General features: G+C 36.8%; 1 protein-coding gene across 34 annotated transcripts in view; it reads left to right on the plus strand.

Annotated features, from left to right (window-relative positions):
- Positions 1 to 27,149, plus strand: part of LOC123864537 (TLD domain-containing protein 2) — a 146,228-nt gene that overhangs the window by 70,014 nt on the left and 49,065 nt on the right. For 23 of the 34 annotated variants that reach the window (XM_045905055.1, XM_045905060.1, XM_045905067.1 and 20 more), the window contains 4 exons: positions 10,669 to 10,731; positions 13,366 to 13,463; positions 21,256 to 21,314; positions 22,782 to 22,917. In XM_045905055.1, the coding sequence (XP_045761011.1) occupies positions 10,669 to 10,731; positions 13,366 to 13,463; positions 21,256 to 21,314; positions 22,782 to 22,917 (356 nt within the window). Of the gene's footprint in view, positions 1 to 7,809; positions 7,974 to 10,668; positions 10,732 to 13,365; positions 13,464 to 21,255; positions 21,315 to 22,781; positions 22,918 to 25,811; positions 26,067 to 27,149 lie in introns of those variants that run through there. The other 11 variants (XM_045905058.1, XM_045905061.1, XM_045905068.1 and 8 more) reach the window with 3 other exon arrangements.

Below are 27,149 nucleotides of genomic sequence, written 5' to 3' on the forward strand. Positions count from 1 at the left end.
TTTACCTTGTTTTTCTTTGAAATTTCCGGTGCAATACTGCGCGTTCCACATGGATGCGAGGCTTGTCACTTGCCGTGACATATCGATAATGCTGTGGTGCTACGCCACGCACGTTGCTGCGAAACGTACGTGGTACCTCATCGTGGCATCTCGGTGAGATTTGCTGCCTGTCTCATGAGGCAATATGATAAGTGCTGCTAGGCGTTTGTTTATGCTGTTTGGTAAGACCATTCCAGTTTATTTTTACTAGTGTTCATGATGTCGGTATGTGTGTAGTATGAGGCACTTTCTTTGAATAAGTTGCGAGCACAGTAAGTAACTCTTACTCACATACCGACTTAGACTTGATCTTGTGAGATATGCAAGCCAGTGTGTTGATACGTAGGCACATTCAATGCTTTGAGAAACGTTATAATGCCAGTTACCAATTAGACATACTTATGTTTTTAATAATGCTTCTTATACTTCATAAAAGGGAAGTGCTTATAATGTGTATACTGTATACATGTGACTTACTTTAGCCACAAAGATTTCAATCGAGTCAGTCTCATTTTAACTTAAGATTTCCGTTAGTACTTTTATTAGAATCGTATTAAATACGAATGTTCTTTTGCTCTTCATTGTTATGATCAGGACAAGCCGAGCTAAAAAAAAAAAAAAATTAATGACCGAGTTGTTAGCAAATAAAATATACCCACCGACGGACTGAATATGATAGGAGATGGGTCGTTCCCATGACATGTACTTGTGACAAGCGTTTAGAGATGGCCTAAGATGTTTTCAAGTAATAATAATACCATTTTAATGCATCGCATGGCTCTTGGATTGATTGATATTATTTTAAAGTACCTACTATGAGCCTTATTTTTACCTTATCTTAAATGTCTAGTGCATTATGCTTCAAACTTGTCTATCGTTACGAAGATAAAAGTTGTGACGGTATTTAATCGTGTAGAATTAATCAATTACAATAAAAGTTAAGATTTATAGTAAGATGAACTGGCCGCCGATGGAACAGTTCAGAATAAGTCTACGTATCAGATATACAAGTAGCTCGTACATCCCTTTGTTTAATTGGTTAAATTTCTCGAAGTTCTTGTTGGATGGACCTCCAATTACTGGCCGTTGATGGGATAGTGCATTGGAGGCCACTCATTGGAATTCGGGAAATAGGTTGTTCATAAATCATTTTTAATTGCTTAAATTTTGCGAATTCCATGTGTTGGATGGACCTCCGATTGCTGGCCGTTGATGGGATAGTAGATTGGAGGCCACGTATTGGAATTCGGGGCATGTGGACCTCCAGTTGCTGGCCGTTGATGGGATAGTAGATTGGAGGCCACGTATTGGAATTTGGGACATGTGGACCTCCAGTTGCTGGCCGTTGATGGGATAGTAGATTGGAGGCCACGTATTGGAATACGGGACATGTGGATCTCCAGTTGCTGGCCGTTGATGGGATAGTAGATTGGAGACCACGTAGTGGAATATGGGACATGTGGACCTCCAGTTGCTTGCCGTTGATGGGATAGTAGATTGGAGGCCACGTATTGGAATATGGGACATGTGGACCTCCAGTTGCTTGCCGTTGATGGGATAGTAGATTGGAGGCCACGTATTGGAATATGGGACATGTGGACCTCCAGTTGCTTGCCGTTGATGGGATAGTAGATTGGAGGCCACGTATTGGAATTTGGAACATGTGGACCTCCGGTTGCTGGCCGTTGATGGGATAGTAGATTGGAGGCCACGTCTTGGTATTCGGAAAATAGCCAAATCAAATTTTCTTATTGCTGTTTTTGTTCTCAGCAACTGCACCAGACATAAACGCCATCCAGGGACGGAGGCGTGCACAGGACGGCCGTGTTATCGCACATGTTTGCCGCGCTTTTGAACGGAAGTCACGTGACATCTGTTGGTAATGTTTTTAGGAACGCAACCGTGGCGCCACCTCGGAAAACTATCTTGAAAATGGCCTGTGAGAGTTCTACTCACTTTGGTTCGGTCGATCTTAGTGTGCGGACGTGTTTGATCAATCTGTTATTATTGCGCTAACTTAGTTTTGTTGAGTTTCAAGCCTTAATCATGCAAATAAGGGTTATATTTATTCTTTCTTATATTTTTATTGAGGTTCACTTCTGGTATTCTTATATAGTATTTTAATTGCATAACATTGCTTGTTTTACTTAATATCTTTCGTCATAAGAGTCAGTATGAGTAGATAATTTAGCTATTGCACTAGTTACTCATGAATCTGCATCAAACGTAGGCCACATGCATTAAATACGTTCCACATTGATGAATTACGGTCATACCGCAGCCGAACTTTGCTAATTTTACATTTTATCTGTAATGACCATAATAGTGACAAAGACCACTAAAAAGTTCGTGATTCTGTAGAAATGAATCAGTTTCCGTAATCTGGTTTTAGTTACAGTTACAGGAATTTAAAATCTATATCTATCTATATGTTATAGATAGCGACAGCGAATTTAAATTACTTAGATGGTAGTATGTGTGGTTTGTTACTAAATACTTTTCACGTCCGCATTCCTAATTTTAAGGATTTTATCTCCTTTGCCTGTGTTGAGTTGGTATTTTCAGGAGTTTGTCTTCTTTGCCTATATTGAGTTGGTATTTCCATTTCTGCAGTTTTATTACGTTCTTTAAATTCTTATCGCGTTGAATAGCGTTTTCTGAGGATTACTTACTTCTATACTTGTTACTACTACTATCAGATCGATTAGTTGTTAGGTCATACACCTAGTAAAATTAAATTACCTACGCTATAATTTCTCCCTTCGATAATTTAAAAGTGACAGTTACGGAAGGGAGGAATTATTAACGAGCTATCTACTGAGAGACTGCCTGATTCAGTCAAATTGACAATAGTCTGTGATTTGTTGTCGTATATTGATCTCATTTACTTCATCATAACTGACTTTTTTCGCTGCAATTTCGTTTCCTCGTTTTTTTTTTTAATTTACAGACTAGCTCTTGCCTGCAATCAGACCTGCCACTTGCCAGCAAGTGATGATGCAGCCTAAGATGGAGCGCGCTTGCCTAGAAGTTGCCTATTCACTCTTGACTTGAAGGAACCCATATTAAAAGTGGCAGAGAAAACTGATGCCGGAAGGGCGTTTCATATCCTAGCGGTTCGGATAGAACTAGAAACGAGGAAGCAAATCGCTTTGTATGTGTCCGAGGTATAAAAGAAATGATACAGACGGTCTTTCCCTTTGTATAACTTATCCGTCCGGTTGTGCAATAGTAAATAATCATGACTGGCCACCGCGTGCGTGTGATAGTGCGCGTAGGCCGTTTCACAATATCCACGAGTCCACGAGTCATCGACCTCGTATTTCTGTAGGTTACTAGACACATACGCGTTTCCGTACCCACTTAAAGTCTGTCTTAATGAAAAACAATAGGTAAGTTCATATAATTGTAGACCGTAAAAAATTAACTGGTTACCACTCTTTGTATTGACGTCAATTATATTGTAAACGAAACCTCTTCCGAACTTGAATAAACGGGTCTGAAAATCGTGCCTTCCTAGTGCATTCCTTTATTTTTTAACCCCCGACCCAAAAAGAGGGATGTTATAAGTTTGACGTGTGTATCTGTGTATCTATGTATCTGTAACGTGTATCTGTGTATCTGTCTGTGGCATCGTAGCTTCTAAACTAATGAACCGATTTTAATTTAGTTTTTTTTGTTTGAAAGGTGGCTTGATCGAGAGTGTTCTTAGCTATAATCCAAGAAAATCGGTTCAGCCGTTTGAAAGTTATCAGCTCTTTTCTAGTTACCTTCACTTGTCGGGGTTGTTATAAATTTTTAATTTACACTTGTTAAAGACTTGTTATTTATTTAATTTTATTTATAGTTATTTTGCATCAAAACGTTACTTTATGATATGTCAACTACCTATGTAAATGATGATAGTTTCATCATTTATGCGCTAAATGAATAAAGGTGCAACTTTTTAATGTATACAGATACAATCGTGGCGCATTAATTACGAAGATTTATAATGATTTTCGTGGCCAGTATGTTTGGTTTAATATTTAGTAAGTTGTTAAGTCATACAGTTTTAGTTAGGTACGTGGTAACGTGAACGTTATTCAGTAGCTATTTACATTTCTCCACATCTTTCTTGTATCTTTGCCAATTATTTTAAAAGTTTAATTTTTTACCTTTACCTACTTCTAACTAAATTGCTTTCGTTAAATACATTTTTTGAAATGGCTGCTCTCGTAGACTTTAATCTACGGCCACACCGGCGCGTCATGAACGTGGGCTGCGGGACGAGATGCGGGAGCGTCCACGATGCCAATCTATATTACATATAATATATACACACATACGCGATTTTTACTATTGTCACATAGGTGTTTTCTTCTTCTTTCTTCTCTCTGGGCTGGTTTCCGCACTTAAACGATTCCGTCTGTTGTGCGGGCACATAGGCGTGCGTATGGCGCCATTAAATATCGTGGGGGGCGACCGCGTTTCAGCTTTGATCTCGCAGGTGTGGATGATGCTTTATGCGATTAACATGCAAATTACAACCCTTCTGAATTGATTGACTCTTTTTAATTAGTACATTAAATAAAAGTATAATACGAAATACTGACAATATTTTTGATTGCTCTATGGTTGCGACAACTGCAGACAAGTTTGACATGACAATGGCTCTGCAGAAATGCAGTGATAAGCACAGCTTCATTAATTAGTATTTGATTGCATAATGGTTCTCGAATCTATCCGCTTACCATTAATTAGTGTTTATTACAATTGCCCATGCTTCAAGATTAACAATCCTGTTTTTTTTCTTGATTTCTCAAGATTGCGTGCAGTTGATTGAGTAATGTGTTTTCTCATGGATTGTCGATTGCTTTTATGTATCGTTACTTGGAAACATTGTAATTGTTATGACAATTTTGTAACAAAGTTTGCTGTATTGATTGAAGAAGTTGATAGTAGATACACATCTGGATTAACGATGTCAATTGGTTAATAATATTTGTAAATTTTGAAATAAATTAATATCATGAACCTTTACAGTGTTTACTAAACCAAACCACTTATTATCTTAATAATATGTTAATAAATCACAATAATGTTTTGTATTGGATCGATTTCGTTTATAATGTGTCTATATTTTAAACAAAATGATACCTGCGGGATCGTACGCGTTTTTTTTAAATTGTGGGAATACTTTGATTTCCGTAGTAGAAGTAGTATAGGTATGTCTGTCTCCAAAATGCAAGCTAATATTTCTGAACTAAATAGATGAAGTCAACGACTTCGTTCGTCCACGTGAATTTAGGTTATAAAAATCCCGTTGAAACTCTTTGATTTTAAATTAATTAATAAATGTTTATTTAGCTTTAAAAATTTATATACAGAGATGTTGGAAGCTATGTTTCAAGGACAAAAAGTAGATTAGTCCGTCTTCAGTTGCAAGCTATAGGTATCTGCACTAAATATCAAAATTGGTTTGAACTTAGGATGAGCCATTAGGTGTAAACTAACGACCGCCTTCGGCTTCGCTCGGCCACTTTGTTCCATATTTTCCGTGGGAAAATCGAAAAATTCGGCCTTATTCCTTGTCTACATTATGATAGAGAACCTCTGTGCCAAAAAGCTTTCACGGTCTAAGTTATAAATTTTCTATTTGTGCGCTTAGAGTAACATTCAAGTGGCTGTTTGCATCGTATTCATTCTATATTATTAATAGTAATCTGTCATACTATCCGGCGTAATGGACACCGTGAACTCAGTATTATGTACACGCAGCAACATTTGTTGTGGCTTTGCGGTTTAAAGGCCGTTAAGAGTTTCTTTATTTTCAGCGAATTGTATAATTGTTGTTTATCTTACAAGTGCGGTAAGTTAGTGATTAAGGTCGAGGCTTAAAGAAACCCGAGCCAATGCACGCGTGTCTAATATTACTTTTTTAAACAAAAAGCATCCGAAACTGTATCTTACAACCAGAAAGATATGGACGAAAGAAAAAAGTTTCTTATAATCGCAGTCTTCGCAGACTGTTCGGTAATATAGTAATCTACTTTCAAGTTGTGACAATAACAGCAACTTTAGGAGAATTTTTTTTTTAAACTATAATTATACATTTGTTGCGCAGTTGAAGAGCCCTTGGTCAATAGTAAAATTAATACTATGAAACTGGTTTCCCTGCCGCGGGTATGCGACGAATACGAAAGTTACAACAGGGAAAGGAAAATTGTGAAGTGGGCTGTGCTGTGGTAATAATAGCCTTAACAGTTTTGTAGACCACTTACTTCCACTTAACTATGTCGATGTGATGTCTAATCTATTCATTTTTTATCTGTTTATTAGTGTATGATAGATTGATAACCTGATTATGAAATAGGTACATGTTATGGTCAATTGGTAAATTTTGCTTTAGTGATGTTTTTTATTAATAAATTAATTATTATTCTGTTGTACTAAGTATGTACACAAACTTCTTACCGAACTGGAGTGACAGATTTGATTGCATTTTTTGATTTGAAGATTTGATTTGATTATCCTTTTTCTCTGGGATCATTTTAAAATGGTTACTATCACTTTCAGATCTGTCAAATTAGTTTTGCTTTTCAACTAAATAAGCGCTATACCTATAAACCATATCTTGAATTCAAGGACGAGAAAGTTATAGCATAATATCTATAGAAGCCTTAGATACCTCCTCTTCCTATTTGTGAAAATCTTATGAAAATCCGTACAGTAGTTTCTGAGACTATTCCGAACAATAAAGAACTCAGCGCGGCGGGGAACTTAATTATAATGTAGTGATGATAGTATTAATAATATGGTAAACCGAAATCCGGTTAAAAACCGGAAATAGCCGGCTATACGAAGAAACAGCTAAGGGCTGATTTACATCGATTTTTATGATCTTGTCTTTAATAATGAATTTTGTACTACCCTTTTAAGGTTATTACGGCGTCAGAAGTTACATTAAAAAATTTAATACATAATCAAGCAATCCTATATGATATACAAAATTATAATAAAATCGCTGAATGGAAAATACTGTTACAATAAGAAAGTGACCGGAATGACTTCTATTGAAAACAAGATACCTAATAATACCGATAAACAAAGTTGAAGAATTCTGTCTGGGTGTTTTATGAATGAATAATACATTATACATTATTACCTACTGATCCTACTATCATGATGTCTTTTTATTTAGAACTGCCCGCCTTGGCTTCTCTCGATTGGGGATTTTTTAAATCGGAGATCAGATAGAATTTCCAGAAATTCAGGTTTTTCTGGAAATTCTATCTGATCAGGAGGCAGACAGGTTAAAATTATAAAGTTATTTAACATTAAAGTTTTATGTCTGTTAAGTAACTATTTCAGACTTAGTTTTTACTGCGTTTTAATTAAAAAGGAACGGTTATGAGAATGAAAAAGTTGTTGGTCTAATAATAACTTTTATCAAATTGCTTTCCGTTCTAAACCGAGCAATAAATTGGTACTTAGTAATGTCTCTGATAACGTGCACGCAAATAATCTTAATGAGAACATGTAGACACGAGATAAAGCAGAATCAGCGTTGTTTGTAAATATAGGAGTGCGAACGCGTCCGATGTCAAGGACGCGCCCTCCATCCTCCACTTCTCCGATTAGCTCGAACGAGTCCACTTTACCAAGACCTCTTCACACATGCTCACTTGACCGCACTGTGAAGATCTGTCGGAACATCGCGGGCCACTTGGAAATGGCTCCTCGTATCCCTAGGGGTCGACTTCTAGTTAAGCCGTTTACGAAACATTTATATAATAACCAGCCTTAATCATTGCAAGTTAGACGTTTTGTTCACTTATGCTTGATTAATCACAGTTTAATATTCTAACTAAGCTTAGAAAATCGGAGTTAGTGAAGTGTGAAGTAAATTTTAGATTCATGACCGCTATACTAGAATATTTTAGAACAAATTGGTAAATATATTTTTTGAATTGTTTACTTATCACATTAGGACTGCCGAACTTAAACTTTTACACATGATTTTACACCACAAGTCTGGAATAAGTGCAACTGCTCAATTTATAAAGAGGTGAAGAACTACTGAACCAATTTAAAAAATTCCTTCACCAGTAGAAAGATACATTATTTTTGAGTGATATACAGGCTACATTTTATTTTCAAAAAATTAGAGATTGTAATAATCTACCCATGCGAACCGGGGCGGGTCTTTCTAAATAATTTGATATACCTATTAAAAGTTTCGGAACTGGCAGGATTCGGACCTTCAATTATTTTCACAACTTCAATATCATTCAAGTTTTACTATAAAATAATACGAATATGTTACATTCTGCAGCCGAATTCGATTTCGTACATATTTATGAATTCGAAATTATCTTTTTGCTGTAATTTTTGCTAAGCCAGTTATATTTTTCATTTTGGATTAATGTTTTTTTTTATCACATGACATTTTATACATTTCCTAATTAATGTTTTATAACTCTCTTCCGGAACAACTACTGGCACGGCCAATGTAAACAAAATGACATAATCCAAATTACTGTGTGTTAAAATGGCTATAATAAATTAAATGACTAATAACGTAGATAACGGAGTTTTATAGCAGCTAGTATATCTAACGTAGTTATTTTTCCATGGCGCTGTGCGTAGTTTATGTATCTGAAGAGTGTTAGGCAATATTCGCATAAAATTATATGGTTTTATAAATTATATTGCTTGAAATACAGTTTATAAACCAAGGTAAGTGTTGGAAATGAAATAGCTCGTGAATAAAAATAAAAGTAAATAGTATTATTGATAGCCATCTAAGGACACTGGACACGTGTTTTGGCTTTTCAATATTATACTATTCAATGTTTTCAGGGTTCATGTATGTATGTATGAATATGAGTTTATTTATTCAGCCATAACTTCTAAATGCCGTTCTAATATGGCAGTGTTTTTAATTTCTTTTTAATTAGAGATTGGTTTTAGCTTTTGATTCGAACTTTCATAAATAAATCCATTGCCCTAATCGCAGCGCATTATTTTAAACTATGCTCTCACGTTTTCTACACATTAAATAAGTACCTTTAGCACTTTGTTATATTTTAATTCTAAACTTATGATGAAAACGGCAATTCCAATTATAAAAGAACAATGCATGAATAGGCGTTTTGTATACAAAAGAGCGTTTCATCTGGGACTATTCTCATCAATTGTGATTGTGGTCAAGCACTTCTCGTCATACGTAAAAACCGGTACTGCTAGTATGCAAAATAAGTGACATCTGTTACGCTAAATCGGAGCTAAGAATAAGGAATGTTGTAACCAGTGCGCTAGTAACACTGTTAATTTTTTATCTCATACACACATTAGGTATTTTGCGCCTTAGTATGTACTATGTATAACAGGTAAAGCTGTTTCCCAGTGCAAACCAAGTAGCAAACTAGGCTCGAATATTCGAGTATTTTTTTTTTTTCACTCACAATAATCTACAGTAACTACTTACTATTCGGTGTTATTTAATAGTTACGAGCTCCAATTCTATTTGAATTGGAAATCGTCCGTATCCAATTGAATTAGAGTCGGAAAAATATAAGATTTCGCAGGCGATTCTTGGAAAAATTATGTCTTGATACAAATACAATCTGAGGTATAGAAGAGTTGTTTATGCAACGAAATTAGTGATTAGATTACTGATATTATTTTGTTAAAATCATCATAAAAATACGCATTACATTTAGAATGCACCATGCTCGTATTTTTAACCCCCGACCCAAAAAGAGGGGTGTTATAAGTTTGACGTGTGTATCTGTGTGTCTGTGTATCTGTGTATCTGTGTATCTGTCTGTGGCATCGTAGCGCCTAAACGAATGAACCGATTTTAATTTACTTTTTTTTGTTTGAAAGGTGGCTTGATCGAGAGTGTTCTTAGCTATAATCCAAAAAAATTGGTGCAGCCGTTTAAGAGTTATCAGCTCTTTTCTAGTTTTCTTGTAGAAAAGAAGGTTACATAACCGTTAGGTTCATAATATTATGTCAATTGACAAAATATGTCAAGCTGTCAAGATGGACGTTGCCTTGATACATAATTATTTATTTGTAAATGATGTTTTGGAAAACTCAGATACTTTGTCGGGGGTGTTATAAATTTTTAATTTACACTTGTACTTATATTTAACATCGCACGAGTCCATGTCATATTATTGTAGTACTGTATTTATTATGCAGTTTTATGCTATAGTACCTAGTTACCTACCTACTTTCCATTTTATCACGTAGCTACGACTATAACTTTGCCGCACATTTTTATGTTTTTTTTTTTTTGTATTGGACAAACGTCCCTGTACTTTATTGATATCGCTACTACCGGACGTTAACTTTTTATTTATTTGGCCAATGCATTATTTCTAGAATTTGCTACTCAGACAGTTTATTAAGAACTTACTTACCATAAAGTGTGTCGCGATAAATATTTTTAATTTTACTGTCTTTATGACAATTGTGTATTATTACTTCCTTAGTTCCCCTGTTTTAGGAAGTTGCGATGTTAATAATAATCGTAAAGCTTTGTGGTTTAAAAAAAATAATGAACTGTCTGAGTGGTATGACTAGATGTTGTTCGCATGTTCCGCCTGTGCTAGCCCTTGGTTGTGTTGCATGCAGGTCTAGGCGAGCGTCGCAGCAGCTTTCCCGGAGCGCCGAAAGCATTGACCAGGCGTACAAAAGGTAAAGTTTCATTTTTTACTAAATTATAGTTACCTACTCATAGTCATACAGTGCGACCAAAACAAGTTCTAATCTGAAGTTGCAACAAGGCGGTTTGTACAAGTCATAGACTAAAGGATTAAGGGACTAAAGGTTTGAAGTCATAGGCTCATGAGAGCCACCCGGCAACCGACCTGCACCGCCTCGACTGGCGCGGTTAGTATTCTTTATATGGACTTCTATGGACATACACTCTCAACATCAACTCCGAGCGAAGCAATCCGCTGACGTTACGGAGTTGATGTAGTGAGCGTATTTGCATAGATGTCCATATCGTCGTCTTAGAGTGAAAACCTCGGGAATGCATTTTTGCTCATTTTATTGCGTTTCTAGGAAGAAAACCTCGCAACGCACATCCTGATCTGACTAATTTGTTCATTCGATACTCGTAACGCCATCTGTGACATTAAATGAGAAACTCGTAAATACTCGCTTCTAATTTTACAGCACGCAGTTTTTTCTTCCTCCTGAAAAGTTACTTCTTTTACACTTACGAGGTTTTCACTCTAAGCCGTCGATATAAAAAATACTAACCGCGCGAGTCGAGGCGGTGCAGGTAGGGTGCCGGATGGCTCTAATGGGGTATAACCTTAAGGAAATGCACAAGACTGAGATCTGTTTTTGTATAAAGCGCAGTCATACGTCTCGTGTTCAGATTGGACTACTTGTTTGGCGCGCACTACACCATGCCGTTATGTTTAATGCACTTTAGAAATTAGTTAAGCTAGTTGATTTTGACTTTTAGCTGCTAGTGTAGTAGGTGCCGTAATGTGTTAATTTTTTTAAACATTTCTTTTCCCCCTCCTAACTATACTATAATCATAAGCGTAAAGCTTATACTTGTTTGAAATAGTGCAAAAGGTGGAGTTTGAGCTGAGGACCTTTTGGAATTCTGTCCGATATCTGACCATTAATTAGGCTTTAGGTTTGAATCTGTGCAGACAAAGTTGTTTAATGATTAATTTAAATATGGTTTCAGACGTTGTTAGTCAAATGTGAATGTAAACTTAAAGATTATAGAATGATTTATTTGTGACCTACACCTATATTATGTACTTATAAATCAAAATCAATAGGTAGCGTAAAGGCTGATTACTGTCTGCTCTACTTTTAATATCCATGATTGATTTATTTTTTGTAAACTGTCAAATCGTAATTAATTAGATAGTAATCGTAGCCAAAGTCTTAAGCTCCGGACACACGCTCCGTCTTACCTGAGAGCTTACCTGCACAAGCCAGTTTGCACAGTTAAGTGCATGCGTGTGGACGGCAAGACAGTAACCCGCGCAGTTCCAAAAACTGCTAAAGATTGGCGCCGTTCTCGGTCTTGTCTGTGCATTTTAACTGCGCAGGCAAGACGGAGCGTGTAGCTGGAGCGTTAGAGAGTAGCTATCAAATAGAGCCGTGATAACCTAGTGGTAAAGTCGTCCGCCTTCTATTCGGGAAGCCTGGGGGTTCGATTCACGCACCTCTAAGTTTTCCGAGTTGCGTTTTAAGCAATTCAACATCACTTGATTTAACGGTGAAGTAAAACATTCTGTGGAAACCTCATGCCTGAGAGTGAACTCTGCCAATCCGCATTTGGTCAGCGTGGTGGACTATGATCTAAAGTTTAGATTGTAAACCGTTCCCATTCTGAGAGATGATCCGTGCTTAGTTGTGACAAGTAGGCCGGCTATAGGTTGATCATGATGATGATCAGATAAGTTAACGAAAAACGATTCAGTCCGGCTGTTTATTTACCTAGTGTAAATAAACAGCCGGACTGAATCGTTTTTCGTTGATCATGATGATGATCAGATAAGTTAACGAAAAACTATTCAGTCCGGCTGTTTATTTACACTAGTGCCGTAAGAGCTATTTACGGAATTTTCTTTCAACACATGCCAATTATTTGTGTGCAGTTACAAAGTTTTTTTAACAAATTCGCGTCACTCGCGATCGTCAAGCCGGCCATTACATTCAGTCTGGAATTTATGCTTCTCGTCTCTTTTGCTAATTTTAGTCCTCATTATATTACCTACCCTGGATAGTGTCTAACTTTTTATATTTACTTGGTCCTATTAATTTTCTATGATCTTTTATTTGGCTGTATTTACGATACGATGATGATTTTTTTTTTTTAATTTTCATTCTGTTTTCAATGCATACCTATATTATATTATATTATATCTACGACATATCCAATAATAATAATTAAATAGGCACCTACTTAATATTAATTAGTTTAGGCACGTACTGTGTATGACATGGAATGATAATAAGTCTGTAAAATTCTAGATTAATCCTAGACTAATTTTTTTAACGTAAACAACACGATAATGAATGATAAATGAGATTAGATATGTGACCTACGCAATATATTTCGCCTCAAAAACTTCCGATAATATGGCTCCAGTAGGTACACATTGGTCCAATACTTTCGACCAATGTGTAAACGCTGCTTGCGAATTATTGTATCAAGAACTCGAGATCCTTTGATGTCTGTATGGAAACATTTGTGGATTTTCAGTTTTCACCTACTGTTAGGCTCTTTACAAATAAGCTGTTTCTAATATTTGCAAAAACTTTACAATTGCATTATGAATGTTTCAGGTCGAAAAGTCGCTCTGTGGACCATGGCTTCGCCACCCCGTTTGACCTGGATTCACTGCGCTCCAAAGTGGAAGGAAGGTTCGACGCCGTACACAGAGGTAAAAACACCTTTGATTATTACCATAAAGGCTTGGCATCAAAACAATTTCTATCTTCTATAGATACATATATAAAAGGACTAGCTAACTAGCCCCGCTTCTCTCGGAATTCCTGTAACTCGTGGGGATGGATTTTTCAAAAATGCTGAAAGATGTATTTAACCGAATTGTGATTTTTAACCCAATACCTAAATTCTATTTATAACTTAATAAATGGCCGAGTTTCATATAATCTTTCAACAAAGCTGAGTTCAAGTTGTTATCAAAAAGACATACGTGCTCAATTCCGTCGGCTCTTATTAATGTTAAAGAACAGACAGTTCACACACCATACGTATGCACTATGTAGTAATTCTGCCTTCCGGACCTAGAGGTCTGAATACCGGTCTAGATTGCCCCTCTTTTTTTACTTACAGTACTTACCTAGCAATCATTGCATAAGCAAGCATAATCTATGCATTCTATAATAAACTATAATACATACTTTAAAATTATATAATATTTTTTTACTATAAAATATTATCTGCAACACGAGACTCGAAAATATTAGAAAGTCTTTATCGCATTCACAAATATCTGCTACAGTAAATATATTATTTCCATACTTCCATACTAATATTTAATCAATGCGAAAGTGTGTCTGTCTGCTAGCTTTTTACGGCCCATCTGTCTAAGCATTTTAATGTGATTCGCTACAGAGATAGCTTGCATCCCGGGGTCAGACAAAGGCTTCTTTTGGTCCCTGAAACTCAGAGCTCCCACGGGATTTTTGAATAAACTTAATCCATATGTGCGAAATTGCGGACATCGCCTACTTGATACAGAGATGGCTTGCATCCTGGAGTCTGCATTCTTGCAAACCAAGCCTCAGTTATATAAATAATAATAATCAATTTTTTCTGAGCTAACTTACGGCAGATTCCTATATTTAATCTATAGCTAGTTTCAAAGTTACATGCGTTTAAAGATTTGTATGTAAACTCTTAAAGACTGTGTAAATTTGAAACTGAATACAGCCTTTTTAAAGGAAATCTGGAAATCACAGAATATTATGTAGATTATAATTCCTAGAATGTATCTATTTTTATATCGTTAGTCTTTTTGTTTTATTTTTTATTATATTATAATTATTTTATATTTAAATTAAATTAGGTGGAATTAGGTAACTCGTAGTCCGTGACCTTACTCTTTAAGGCTCCCACTGAAAACCAGCGCTGCAGCTTGCTGCAGCATTATGCTGAGTGGGAGACCTATATTTGGTCACATGGGACATTTTAAGTTTAGTACATCCACATTATAATATTAACATATAAGTATGTAGTGATCAAATAAAAAAGTTTTCTTTCTTTCTTTCTAAAAACTTCTTTGAGTTTGACTGATGTTTGTTGGTTTGTTGGCAACGGATCGATGGATCAATGGATCAACGTGATTTTTGAGCATGGTTAAAGACCTGTAGAGTGGCATAGGCTACTTTTCATCCCGGAAAATCAGAGTTCCCACGGGATTAAAAAAACTAAATCCACCCAGACGAAGTCGCGGGCATCAGCTAGTTAGTGATATTATGTCCAACTTCCAAGTAGCTATCTTTGTTTATGTCGTCAAACGGTTTCAGTAGCGGCATTAGGATGGTCGTTATTGCGATTTAATTCAATGATGATTTATTACTTCGGCCATGACTAACGAGTTTATTTAGGAGGAATATCCAGATGGAATGCAACTGATGTCATAAACAGATTTACCAACGAAACCGTATAATTTTAGGTTCAAACAGACATGTTTGATTAATTATTTCACAACTAGATTTTGCCCGCGACTTGGACCGCGTGGGTTGTTTCTTAAAATCTCATGGGAACTGTTTGATTTCGCGGGATAAAATAGCTTGCATCCCGGGGACGAATAAAGGCTCCTTTTGGTCCCGAAAAAACAAAGATTTCCACGGAAAGGGCACCCCTGGAGTTAGATATAGCCTTATGCTAGTAGTTTCCGGGGTGCAAGCTGTCCTGTACACCAAATAGATGATGAGTAGGTACGAATTCGTCCACGCGGATTCCGTTAAAAATCCCGTAGCAACTTGATTATCTAGGACAAAAAGTAACCTACGCCCGTCACCGGAATCAAAATCTATCTGTCCAGGAAAGCTATCACTGTACCAAATCTCGTCAAAATCGGTTAAAGTTTAATTATCATCTATCTGTCAGCTATCTTTTCACAGCTAATCCGATTAACCGTTAAACGGATGGGCTGTGAAAAGATGGCTGACAGACAGACTTTCGGATAGTATTGCTTTTAACTTCCTCCGTGTGGTTTGAGATTTTAAAAAATCTCACAGAAACCCTTGATTTTTTGGGATAAAAGTATTCTGTTTGTGTCCAGGATACAAGCTATTGCTACGCCAGCAGAGTAAGGATCGTTTCAGTGGTTAAGTTGTGATAGGGTAAATAAAAACCGACAGACTGGCATTTATGATAAAAAATGTAGTTATAGTATAAGTGGAATAGGTATGGATTATTTTTGTAAATGAAATTACGGTACATAATTTAAATTTTGTCCGCGACGGTTTTGTCACCGTCGCGATATTTAACCCCGTATTTTGTCGCTTAAGAAATATTGCCGCGTTAAATCATATTTAGAGGACATATCAATTTGTTTAATTTCAGCGCATTATTAAACTCAACAAATTGATAAAATGCAAAATTTTCATATTACATATAAGGATAACGCATTTACATGAGTCACTAAGAGGACACTACTTTACCAAATTATAAAGCTTAAAGTAACCTGGCTGAATCGCCAGGTTACGCATATTGAGTAGGTTATAAAATCGAGAAACGATCTAAAATATAGATCATTTTTACCTCATTTAGATTCTAAATGATCCTTAGTGAAAACCACCCTGAAATCAGATCCGAAGTTTAGAATTCATAGTTATGAATTCAGAGTTATGCGAATACACGAACTTATTGACGTCTCATAGATTGATTGATTTAGATTTTAGAGAATAATATTAGGTATAACATATTAATTTTAAAATAGTGGTCAATCTTTCTCCGATTTAGAGGAACTTTTCCTTAAAGAAATTTCTTGCATATTGTTTTGACCTCTACAGAATGCAACCGAGGGGTGAAAGCATATTTTATTGGCAGTATGTCAAGTATTAAGCGGAATAAGTCCACAAATGACCTATTTGGCGTCGCATACTATTTCGCTTATTTCAGTATAGTGCCAAGAGAGACAAAGTGCATGTTATTTCATTTATTGCACTAACAGCGCCGTAAACAATGACTGTGTTGTGTTTGGGTTTACAGGCTTTAGTATGTTTACCTTTGGATTAAGAAATGAAGAGATACGGTGATAGGACCAGTAACTCGATTGGTTCTAACTCCGAATCTAACAGTATAGGTAGCTAATTTACTCAATGAGTTACGAGCTTCCGCGGCGGCGGCGCGTGATTCGCCGACTCTGTCTTTAACACTGAATGATAGCACCGAGCTTGAGACACTCAAGCGTGTGGCAGGGAGCCAGTGGGCACAAGCGGCGCAAGAAGTATGGATATTTATCCTACACGAGGCAGAAAGAGAGAGAAAGTTCAGCAGTGGATGTCCTTCAGCTGAATAAACGACGAGCCAATAGCAATCCTCTGCAAAGCTTTTCATATCATTTTCAAAAGATTTGAGAGTCGGGCGTCGGCTGTCAGGCGTCCTCCCGAAGCCACCTCTTTATAGGGATTCGTAATAAAATAAGAAACCCCTTGTGGTTTTGCCTAGTCAGTCTGTCCGTCTGTCATTTTAAAAACAAACTATAAGAGCCATAAGCTTGTTTAATACAGCTATCTACCACTACACAGAGGTAGATAAAGCAATATTTTTTTAAGGCACCTCCTGAACACGAAAAGTGTGAGACAATAATTTTGGTTTACACCCTTAAGTGATATCTTGTTAGCTCTCACTCTACTAGGAACCAATGACTGAGTCCACCAGTAGATTAATACCACTTTGGAATTTTATTTAAGACCCAGAGATATTAAATTAAATTGTATCGAAAGCATTTACGCTACCTACCGTTTTTATCGGAAACCGATGTCCATTTCCTACATCATCAAAGTTGAAACGTTTATTCAGCTGAGCCTGCCAACTGACCCGCCTTTATTATGCAGCTTGTCCGAGGAAAGGCAAACATTAGCAACATAGTAGTAGCGATATTGATTTGCTGTCACTGCCAATAGTTGTCAGCTTGAAACATACATAGCGCAACATAAACTACACGGTAGGACCTCATACTAAACGCGCGCATAAGCGAGGACGATTTGTACATTTGATTTCTGGTAAAAAGAGGTCTGAACGATAGTGAATTGGATGTATTCTTTCATACTGCGCGGGAAGCGAAAGTTTGATTGACGAAACAATCGCGCGGCAGAATAGACATTCCCGTCGTCCCGTCTCATTTCGTATCACAAAATAGCCGAACTTTTTTTTTACGGCGACTTCAGGAGGCCACCTGCTTTATTTGCTAACATTTATCACTGAATAAAATACACACCTTAATAGAGTTATTTATATTACAACTTCTAGGAGCCGCGTTGGACACGTTTCCGTCGCGCTTTCTGTTTGTTTTAACCTTAAATAAACTTTCTGACCTTTAGCTCCGATTGGGTACGTATACTAATTGCTTTCGGATTGGACTCCAAATCACTCGCATCACCAAATCAATCATATTTATATATTCATACGATGGTTATCTATCATCGTTTCTTTTGATAGCTAGAATGTTGTGTTAAATATATCACATTACTTCAAATTGAGAATTTTAAGTAGGATTTTTTAAAATTCCTGCAAATAGCTGTCACCGAGAACTTTGCGTCCCTAGGTTCGTTCTCTTAATGTATGGCGCCCATAGATCTACAATGATGGTGCCTCTTCCGAGCCCCCCGAGTCAGGCGCATACGGTCAATGCCTAAACATTTCAAATTTTAATAGTGTTTGGCATTGTCGCCTCAGCCGCCGCACAGTCGCTTCGGCTGCGGCCCGCGAGCACGAAAGCCTACATTTTTTTTTTTTTTTCTCTCGTCTGGCTTTTTACACTGATTAGCCAATGTCAAGTGTGTAGTTATTTACAAGTTAGGAAAACTATATGTATAAGTATGGACTTCGTCTGTGCTGGCGCCCGCCGACATACACGCGGCGCCCCTTTAGAGCGCTTCTCAGTCAGTTCCTCGGTCAGTTCCACCACCAATAAACACCAGCGGGACACAAAAACCAGCCACTTCTAACAAAAAAACACTCCAAAAAGTCACAACACGCGCGCCAACAAACGCCACCACAGACAAAGTCCAAAGCCTACATTTAGCTGTTGCAATGAGTCCCTGAAAATAAAATTCTGTGTACCTTTAGTCGTTGTAGTCCTCTTATGCCCGGTTCCTATAATCAACTAATCGTTATTGTACAAAAGCTACTATTCGTTTTTGAGTTACGAGTAACGAACCGTAAATACCGTTCCTATAAATTTTTGGGTCAGCTACCTGAGACGGCCAGATGTTGGTTATCCCCGTTACCGAAGCACTCCCTCGACACTCATCACGTTTCGTTCTACCAATGAAGCATATTTTGAATTACAATAAAAAATAATTTCTTTATTATTATTTTAAGCATGTGGATGTTATGGTGTGAAAAAATGCTTTTTTTAGTTTAATCTATGATTTCGGTGTTGCAGAAATCTTTTTATTTTATTGGAAAGAAAAAAAAAATTGTCATTCGGGGCGCGTGAACGGAACGCAATCTTGACCACTGTGGTTCGTTGGAACATAGCGTAGCATACCAACTCGCGTTTTGAATTTTTGTTGTTACAAGGATACTTTAATAAAATCACATTAATATTATAAAGGCGAAAGTTTGTGTGTATGTGTGTGTGTGTGTGTGTGTGTATGTTTGTTATCCCTTCACGCGAAAACTTCTAGACGGATTTGGCTGAAATTTCGAATGGAGATAATATCCTGGATTAGCACATAGGCTACTGAAATATTTTTTATCTATAACTACTTTTTATCCCGGAAAATCAAAGAGTTCGGGAAGTCGCGGGCATCGGCTAATAATTTTAATTTATAATATTCCCCTAATTAATAACACATTGTGCCGTATACTTACCCGAAAATTTATATAGGTACTTAAATATTAGTGGTATTGGTAAGTAAATTAATTTTGTTAAAAATTATAGCCTCTATACCTATTAGTATTCTTCGAATCTAAATGATTCACATGAACAGAATAAAATTGATATTTATTTGTTTTATTTGTAGAAAATGAAGAAGCCAATGACGAAAGACGAGGTTGCATTACTAGTAGATCTCATACAAAGTAACCCTATACTAACGAGCAAGGAGAGTAGTTCCTTCTACTAAAAATAACATCACTTTCATCGTCAGAATTAAAGCTATTCCAGTCGGACAACATTACCAAATCGCTCAAATCACGATCTGAACGAGACATTTTCAGTAAAAACGCAAAATATGCGAAACAAATCTCAAAAATAGAACACAACCACATCACAACCGGCCGATATCGGGCAGTAAACAAATTTCAAACGAATCGTAACTTTGACAGCTCGTTGACATTTCTTTTATTTTATAGGAACACCACAAGCCGTCTTCTACATACATTTGTCTTACTATTCGTTAGTCGTTACCCTCCCATCCGTACGTAGGCAGCTATCGGTAATTTAGCTTACGAAACGTTTTTTATAGGAACGGTTTTGACTTACGCCTCGTAGTAAATAGTACTGTCCGTAAGAAAAACGAATCGTTTTTTGGTTATAGGAACCGGGCATTAATCGATGTACGTTCACTGCTGGACACGTAGGGATCACTGTAGGGATGTCCACTCGTTTCGAACTCGACTACGACTCGTTTGATGTCGTCTGTCCTCCTATCGCGTACCAAGTACCAACCATCGTGGCGCTTTCCAGTAGGTACGAGATTGAAGAGTGGTGACCCCAACCCCATCTTGATACCCCAACCTTAATCATTTTTTAATCACAGTAACTAAAGCAATAATAAAATATGCTTTCTCCTAGGTTATTTTAGTTTGCGGAAGAAAAGCAATACAAAGTATAAAATATGTAGTAATAAAAAAGTTTTGGTACATTAACATTTATATGTACAAAGTTTACTCAAAGTTTCGTGAGCATTGTTTACCAAACATAAGGAGTAGGTAGACGTACCTACGAACTGTTTCAAATCTGAATAATTCCCAAGTTTTTCCGGTATATAGTTTGATAAGTTTCGTATCGATTACCATTACCTATGATATTCATCGTTCAATTTATTTTTATTAATCCTCACAAGCTATTAAGATCACTGACAGCCCATTAACAATGGAACACAAGGACAACGGGCATGCCCCATGCTTGTGAAAGATGACTTTTTTATTCCATTACAAGTTTGTCCTTGACTGCAATCTAATCTGATTGTAAGTGATGGACTGGTCTAAGAAGCAAGGGGACATTCTTGGAGGAGTATTGCAGTTTCAAAACTGCACGCAATTAAGTGCAGTGACGCAATGTGGGCCGCCCTTCAGCACGTTAGAGCTGATGGATGATATAACTAAAGAAGGTGCTGCCTCCCTCTTTGTGGCTAGATGAGACTGATGACAGTATTTGATGGCGCTGATTAGGGAAAGCCTATGCCCAACAGTGGACGTTGTCACTTGTCATAGTATGTTGATGATATTGATGGTTTTCGAACATTTAAAGATAGCCTTGGTTCAGTGCGTATTTGTGCTTATATTTGTTTTCTTTGTTGCAGATGAAGATGAACAGAAGAGGCTACCTCCACCGACACCCATCAAAACAACGACATACACAGTACGTATCTTTTTAGTTTTTATTAGAAATTATAGTCCGATTAATCAAACAGCCAAGCCAAAGAAAAAATTCACTGTTTCTTCATGTCAAAACTTTGAGGCTTGTTATACTACCAAAATTATCACGCGATACGCGATATCGCGATCCTGTATCGAGAAAATATTGATGGTATTGACAAAATCGCAATAGGTACTATCCGGATGTGCTTGAAATTCTGCCATCCAAGAATCGTGATACAGAAAGTATTCATAGTGTAACATCACCCTATGACAGAAAAGTGCGTAGTGCATTTATTAGTAAGACGGTAAACTGTTCAGATTCAAGAGGCATTGAGAACTAAATTCCTGAAGATGCTCGTAGGCTTATCTCATGCCTGTCATGCAATATATGAAAGCATTTTACACCGGCATAACCATATCAAGTGATAACATGCACTCCTTATATTACGTTACATGTACTTTTGCGCCCGCACTGGGAGGTAGTGGCGATAGCGTAAGTCGATTGCGCTCGTTTCAACTTTCAACGTTAACCCAGTCTTTACGCAAAGGGGTGATTGAACTTTGAAGGTCTGAATGTGGCCTTAGCTTTCATCCGTGTGTCAGCGAACACAGCTGTTTTTAGGATTCCGTATCCGAGGGGTGTCTTTTACTGAGACTTCACTGTTTGTCCGTCCGTGTGTCAGCGGGCTGTATCTCGTAAACTATAATTAGTAGAAAACTGAAATTTTAATAGTCGCCATGAAAATTAAGAAAAAAATACAAAGTACTATTTTTGCTCGATGGTACGGAACCCTTCGTGATTGATTTTTTTAAACAATATGAAATCACCAAATAAGCAGCCTAAGGTGAAAAGCGCCTGCTTATTAGTTTTTATCGAGGGTCTATAATTACAAAAAACCGGCCAAGTGCGAGTCACAGTGCGACAGACACATTAATAGGGCAGTGACATTAATAGGGTTCCGTTTTTACATTTTGGTTACGGAACCCTAAAAATGACAAATCAGACAAGTGTTTTAATTCAAGAACTATCTTCTAGAATGTAGATAAGCAGATCAAGACTAGGAGCCGTAGGAATCTCAATCATCCAGTTCATATTTATATTATTTGCACTGGTCTTGTGAGTTTGATCCTGGCTACAATGTAATAGTATGGTAAGCTTGACTTGCAATAAGACCTGCTAGCAAGTGATGATACAGGCTAAGATGGAGCGTGCTTGCCTCAAGTTGTCTATTCACTCTTGACTTGAAGATACCCATATTAGAAGTGGAAGGGAAAACTGATCACGGGAGGGCGTTCCCCCCTTAGAAATTATATTAGAAACGAGGAAGCAAATCGCTTCGTACTTGTTCGAGGAATTTCAACTATGTACGGATGCAGACCTTGACGATGCCGATGTACGATGATAGAAAGTTGATGGAAGAACTTGTCGGGGGTGATTTAAATCGTGTTCCACTTGTTATTGTCGTAGGTTCGAGATCGTGACACGCTGACGTCGCTGGCGGCGCGCTTCGACACCACGCCCTCCGAGCTCACCAAACTCAACCGGCTCGCCACGCAGTTCATCTTCCCCGGGCAGACGCTGCTCGTGCCAGACAAGAGGAAAGGTGAGCGATAGTATTGTGTTTCGTTGATATCAAAGAAAAGGGATGATATTTTATGTACTAGTTAAAGTGTACAATGTTACTACGATTAATTTGGTGTTTTATCTGCCGATATTTCGATTCAGTTGCATGAGTCGCGGTCCGGTCGTGACCGCGACTCATGCTACTGAATCGAAATATCGGCAGTTAAAACACCAAATTAATCGTAGTATGTACCCATTATCTATACTATAAAATGTCGTTAAACTACGAAATAAGCTAAAAATCATTAGGTAATACGGATGATGACTGTTTATCAAACTTCAAAACGCTTGCTTAGCAAGGGAGCTTGTATGAAATACACAGATGTGACTTATTTATTTACGTTATTTGACGTACATTTTTAGTTAATTCGATAGTTTAAAATAGTTAGCAAACTTAAAACTAACAGCGGACGTGGATTTTACGAATTTTGGAAGACCCAATAGTGTTTAATAGGTCCTAAGAAATAATTTATTTTTGACATAGTCTTCATCCCAATTCTACATAAGGCATTGTCAGTTGAATCAGCTGTTTTTAAATTACACATGGCCAAAAAAATTTAACGCCTGTAAAAATATATTAGTGATAACTGAAACACCTTATCTCGGTCGCCCCATGCCATGAGTTATAAAGCCGTTTGATGTTTGACGCCTCAGTTTGTCGAATTCTTTAGACTATTTTAGTATTCAGAAAGGCTATATTGGTGTTTCATCATGTAAGTATTAATTACATATTTTGTGTCTTAGCCTACATGTAATGGACGCTGAACATTCGCAATGGAAATACAATAGAAATAATAATGCATATTATAAGTGTAGGTCCAACTTCGATCATTCATATTCTATACCTACTAATATTCAAAAGAGGTAAAGTTTGGATGTAGAGGGATATTTCCGGAAGTCGGAACTTAATGATTCTATGCTGAAAATTATTTTAATGGTACATGGCTACATTATTTCCAAGTGCTATAAGATACAAATTATATCATGCGGACAAAAGCTAGTACCTAATTAATGAAACCCTACAATAATAAACGGACACCAACAATGTAAAGTTTATCAAACCTCTTCCTCCCTTTTTTAATTATTTTTGTTCAATCTACGGCCTTCACAGTTTTCAAACCCTACAAATGCTGGTTTCATTAGGAAACTGCGCCTTCTGTAGTTTAATAGACAACTTATACCGTAACCAATCTCTAGAATGAGAAAATCCTTTGCGAAATGGCCTTCGGTTGATGCTTTCCTAATGCCGCTAACACTGTTAACTCCGGCAAATTAAATTTTTGAATCGATTAAATGCCAGTTATACTATACCAGTACAAACAGTTTCAGAAAACATATCTTTTCAGTTTGTTAAATTAAAAAAAGAGTATTTTATTTAATGCTGATCCTATATCTCAAGGTTAATTTCTGTTAATTTCTCAAACGGAATAAGTTTTGATGATTCACATATTTTAGATTTAAAAGACATTTTGATGAAGATAACTAATTGTTTTATGTGCCTTTCATAAGCCTACTTCTAGAGCTCCATTTTTCTGGAGAGTTATTTATAAACAATATAAAATATTGAATTAAATAATTTTTTTTTTAATATTTTTAGTTGTCATAGAGTTTACAATACCTACCTAAGAGGTATTACAAACACGATTTTTCACATATTAAAAACTAAACGTATTGGCTTTTATGTAGGTACCTAGGAGGTAGATATTATGTAAAATTATATGAACTCTCTTGTAAAAGTTTAGGGAAAAATATATATAATATAATAATAAGTAAATAATTATTTGGTGCAGTAAGTTAAATGAAAGCTAACAAATGCCAAGGCGCTTTAATATAACAGAAGAAGTTGCGGCAACTTACAGTTGAATTTACTTCTTTGTGCCAACTGGCAGTTAACGTGAAAGTGAAAATTTGTTGCGCAAATGCTTCGAAATAGGAATAGATACGCAATTTTAAAATCGTATTGTGCTAAAAATGTCGACTGACACCAATATATTGCACTAAAAATGTTATGTGTATTTGTTTAAGTTTTAAAATAAGTAATATGTACACAGAAAGAAGAAGCAAAAATAAATTATTTAACAATAAAAATATAACCTTACTCGTCCGACTTCCAGCGGAACTTATGCAGCCTTGGCTGCGTCATGCAAATAAAAATGATTAAAAAAACTCTCATAGACTCGCGTACTGAGGGTTCCGTACTCGGGTATTTTTTCCAAGGCGATTGCACGATAAATCAAAAACTATTATGCATAAAAATAAATAAATATCTGTTTTAGAATGTACAGATAAAACCCTTTCATATGGATACCCCACTTGGTATAGTTATCTTACTTTGAAAATTGAAACACATTTAAATTTTTTTTAAATGATGTAACCACAAATTCGCGGTTTTCAGATTTATTCCTGTATTTGTGCTATAAGACCTACCTACCTGCCATCTAGGTCAACGGGAAGTACCCTAGAGGTTTTCTTGACAGACAGACAGACGGACAACAAAGTGATCCTATAAAGGTTCCGCTTTTCCTTTTGAGTCACCGGTCAAGTGCGAGTCGGACTCGCACACAAAGGGTTTCTTATCATCGTAGATACCTACCTACACAACACTAACTTTATTTTTTTAATTTGTATGGCAGCCATTTTGAAATTTTTATTAAGTACTTGTTATAGCGCCGCGGTAATAGAAATATACACTGTATGAAAATTTTAACTCTTCCTATTACGGTTCATGAGATACACCCCAATAGTTAGACGGACGGACTTAGTTAACAGGGTCCCGTTGGCACCCTTCAGGTACGGAACCCTAAAAATGTTTCACAACGACGTCACACGTGACGAAACAATTTTTCTATTTGCACGACAAACAAAATTACAACAACGAACAGTCGTTGCCGGCATCTTGCAAGCGCGGTCGCGTCATTCCATTTCCCGTCTATTTTCATTCAGTCAAAAGTCAAAGGCTCGCATTCGTTAATTGCTCGCAAGTACCTTTTTCTAGCGAACAATGTGTCCCTAATTGAAGCGATATGACTGTGTTATCTCGCGCGATAAGTGTACCGATATGACGGACATTGTGTGAGTACAGCTGTTCAAGAATGTTCAGTTTTGAGTTCCTGAAGCGCTGGTATCACGGTGTGTTATGTTGTTAATTTATTATACGTAGTTAGATACGGTCCGATTTATAAATGCATACAGACTAGAGTCATCATCATTATCATCATCATGATCAACCCATCGTCGGCCCACTACTGAAAATGGGTCTCCTTTCTCAGTTAGTTAGCAGTAGTTCAGGTTATAGTCTGTCACGCTAGCCAAATTCGAATTGACAGACTTTGCACACCTTTGAGAACGTTATGGAGAACTCACAAACGTAGTTTTCAACCATACTTATTGATATTAGGAATCTGAAACGCGTCTGTTTGTTTGTTTAGTTGTTATATCTACTCAGCTACTCAACCAAATTTCAACGGAACTAAGCACAAATACAGCTTATACCCTAAAGTCAGCCATTGGACTTTTTATTCCGGGAAAATAAGGACCATAATCGTTAATCAACGCGGACGAAGTCACTGGCAAAAGCTAGTTTAATCATAATTCCCACGTTGTCGCACTGCAAGAGGTTTTAATGTTATGGCCGATTAGTTATAATTATTTCTGAACACTATTTCGTGACAACAGGTAAACATAATTTTACTTCATGCAATTTTTAATGCGATCTATAGCTGTTAGTTACTGGTAATTGTGAACAACTGGTTATTTAAAAAAATAAACTTACAAACTTGATTTCTTTATAATATAAAGAAATCAAGTTTGTAAGTTTGGATGTAGCGGGTAATCTCCAGAACTAATGATCCGATTTTGATTTTTTTTTCACTTATAGATAGCTACATGCTATAGGCTATAAATTATGTGAACCAAGTCACGGAAAAAAGCTAGTTATATGCAAATAAGAACAAAAACTGTTGGATTGAATTGAACACACAGTTGGGTCTATCAACTTGTGCATATAGATTTTCTTTATCGGGGATCAACGTACTAAACAACACCTACGTGTAAAATAACTTCTGACGTAGCCGGGGCAGGCCGTAATCATCATCACTATGATCAACCCGTTGCCGGTCTACTACTGAGCACAGGTCTTCTTCCAGAATGAAAGGGTTTTGGTCCTAGTCCGCCAGGCTACTGACAAACTGCGGATTGGCACGACTTCACACA

The sequence above is a fragment of the Maniola jurtina genome, chromosome 4 (genome assembly GCF_905333055.1).
Source record: "Maniola jurtina chromosome 4, ilManJurt1.1, whole genome shotgun sequence".
Lineage (NCBI taxonomy): Eukaryota > Metazoa > Arthropoda > Insecta > Lepidoptera > Nymphalidae > Maniola > Maniola jurtina.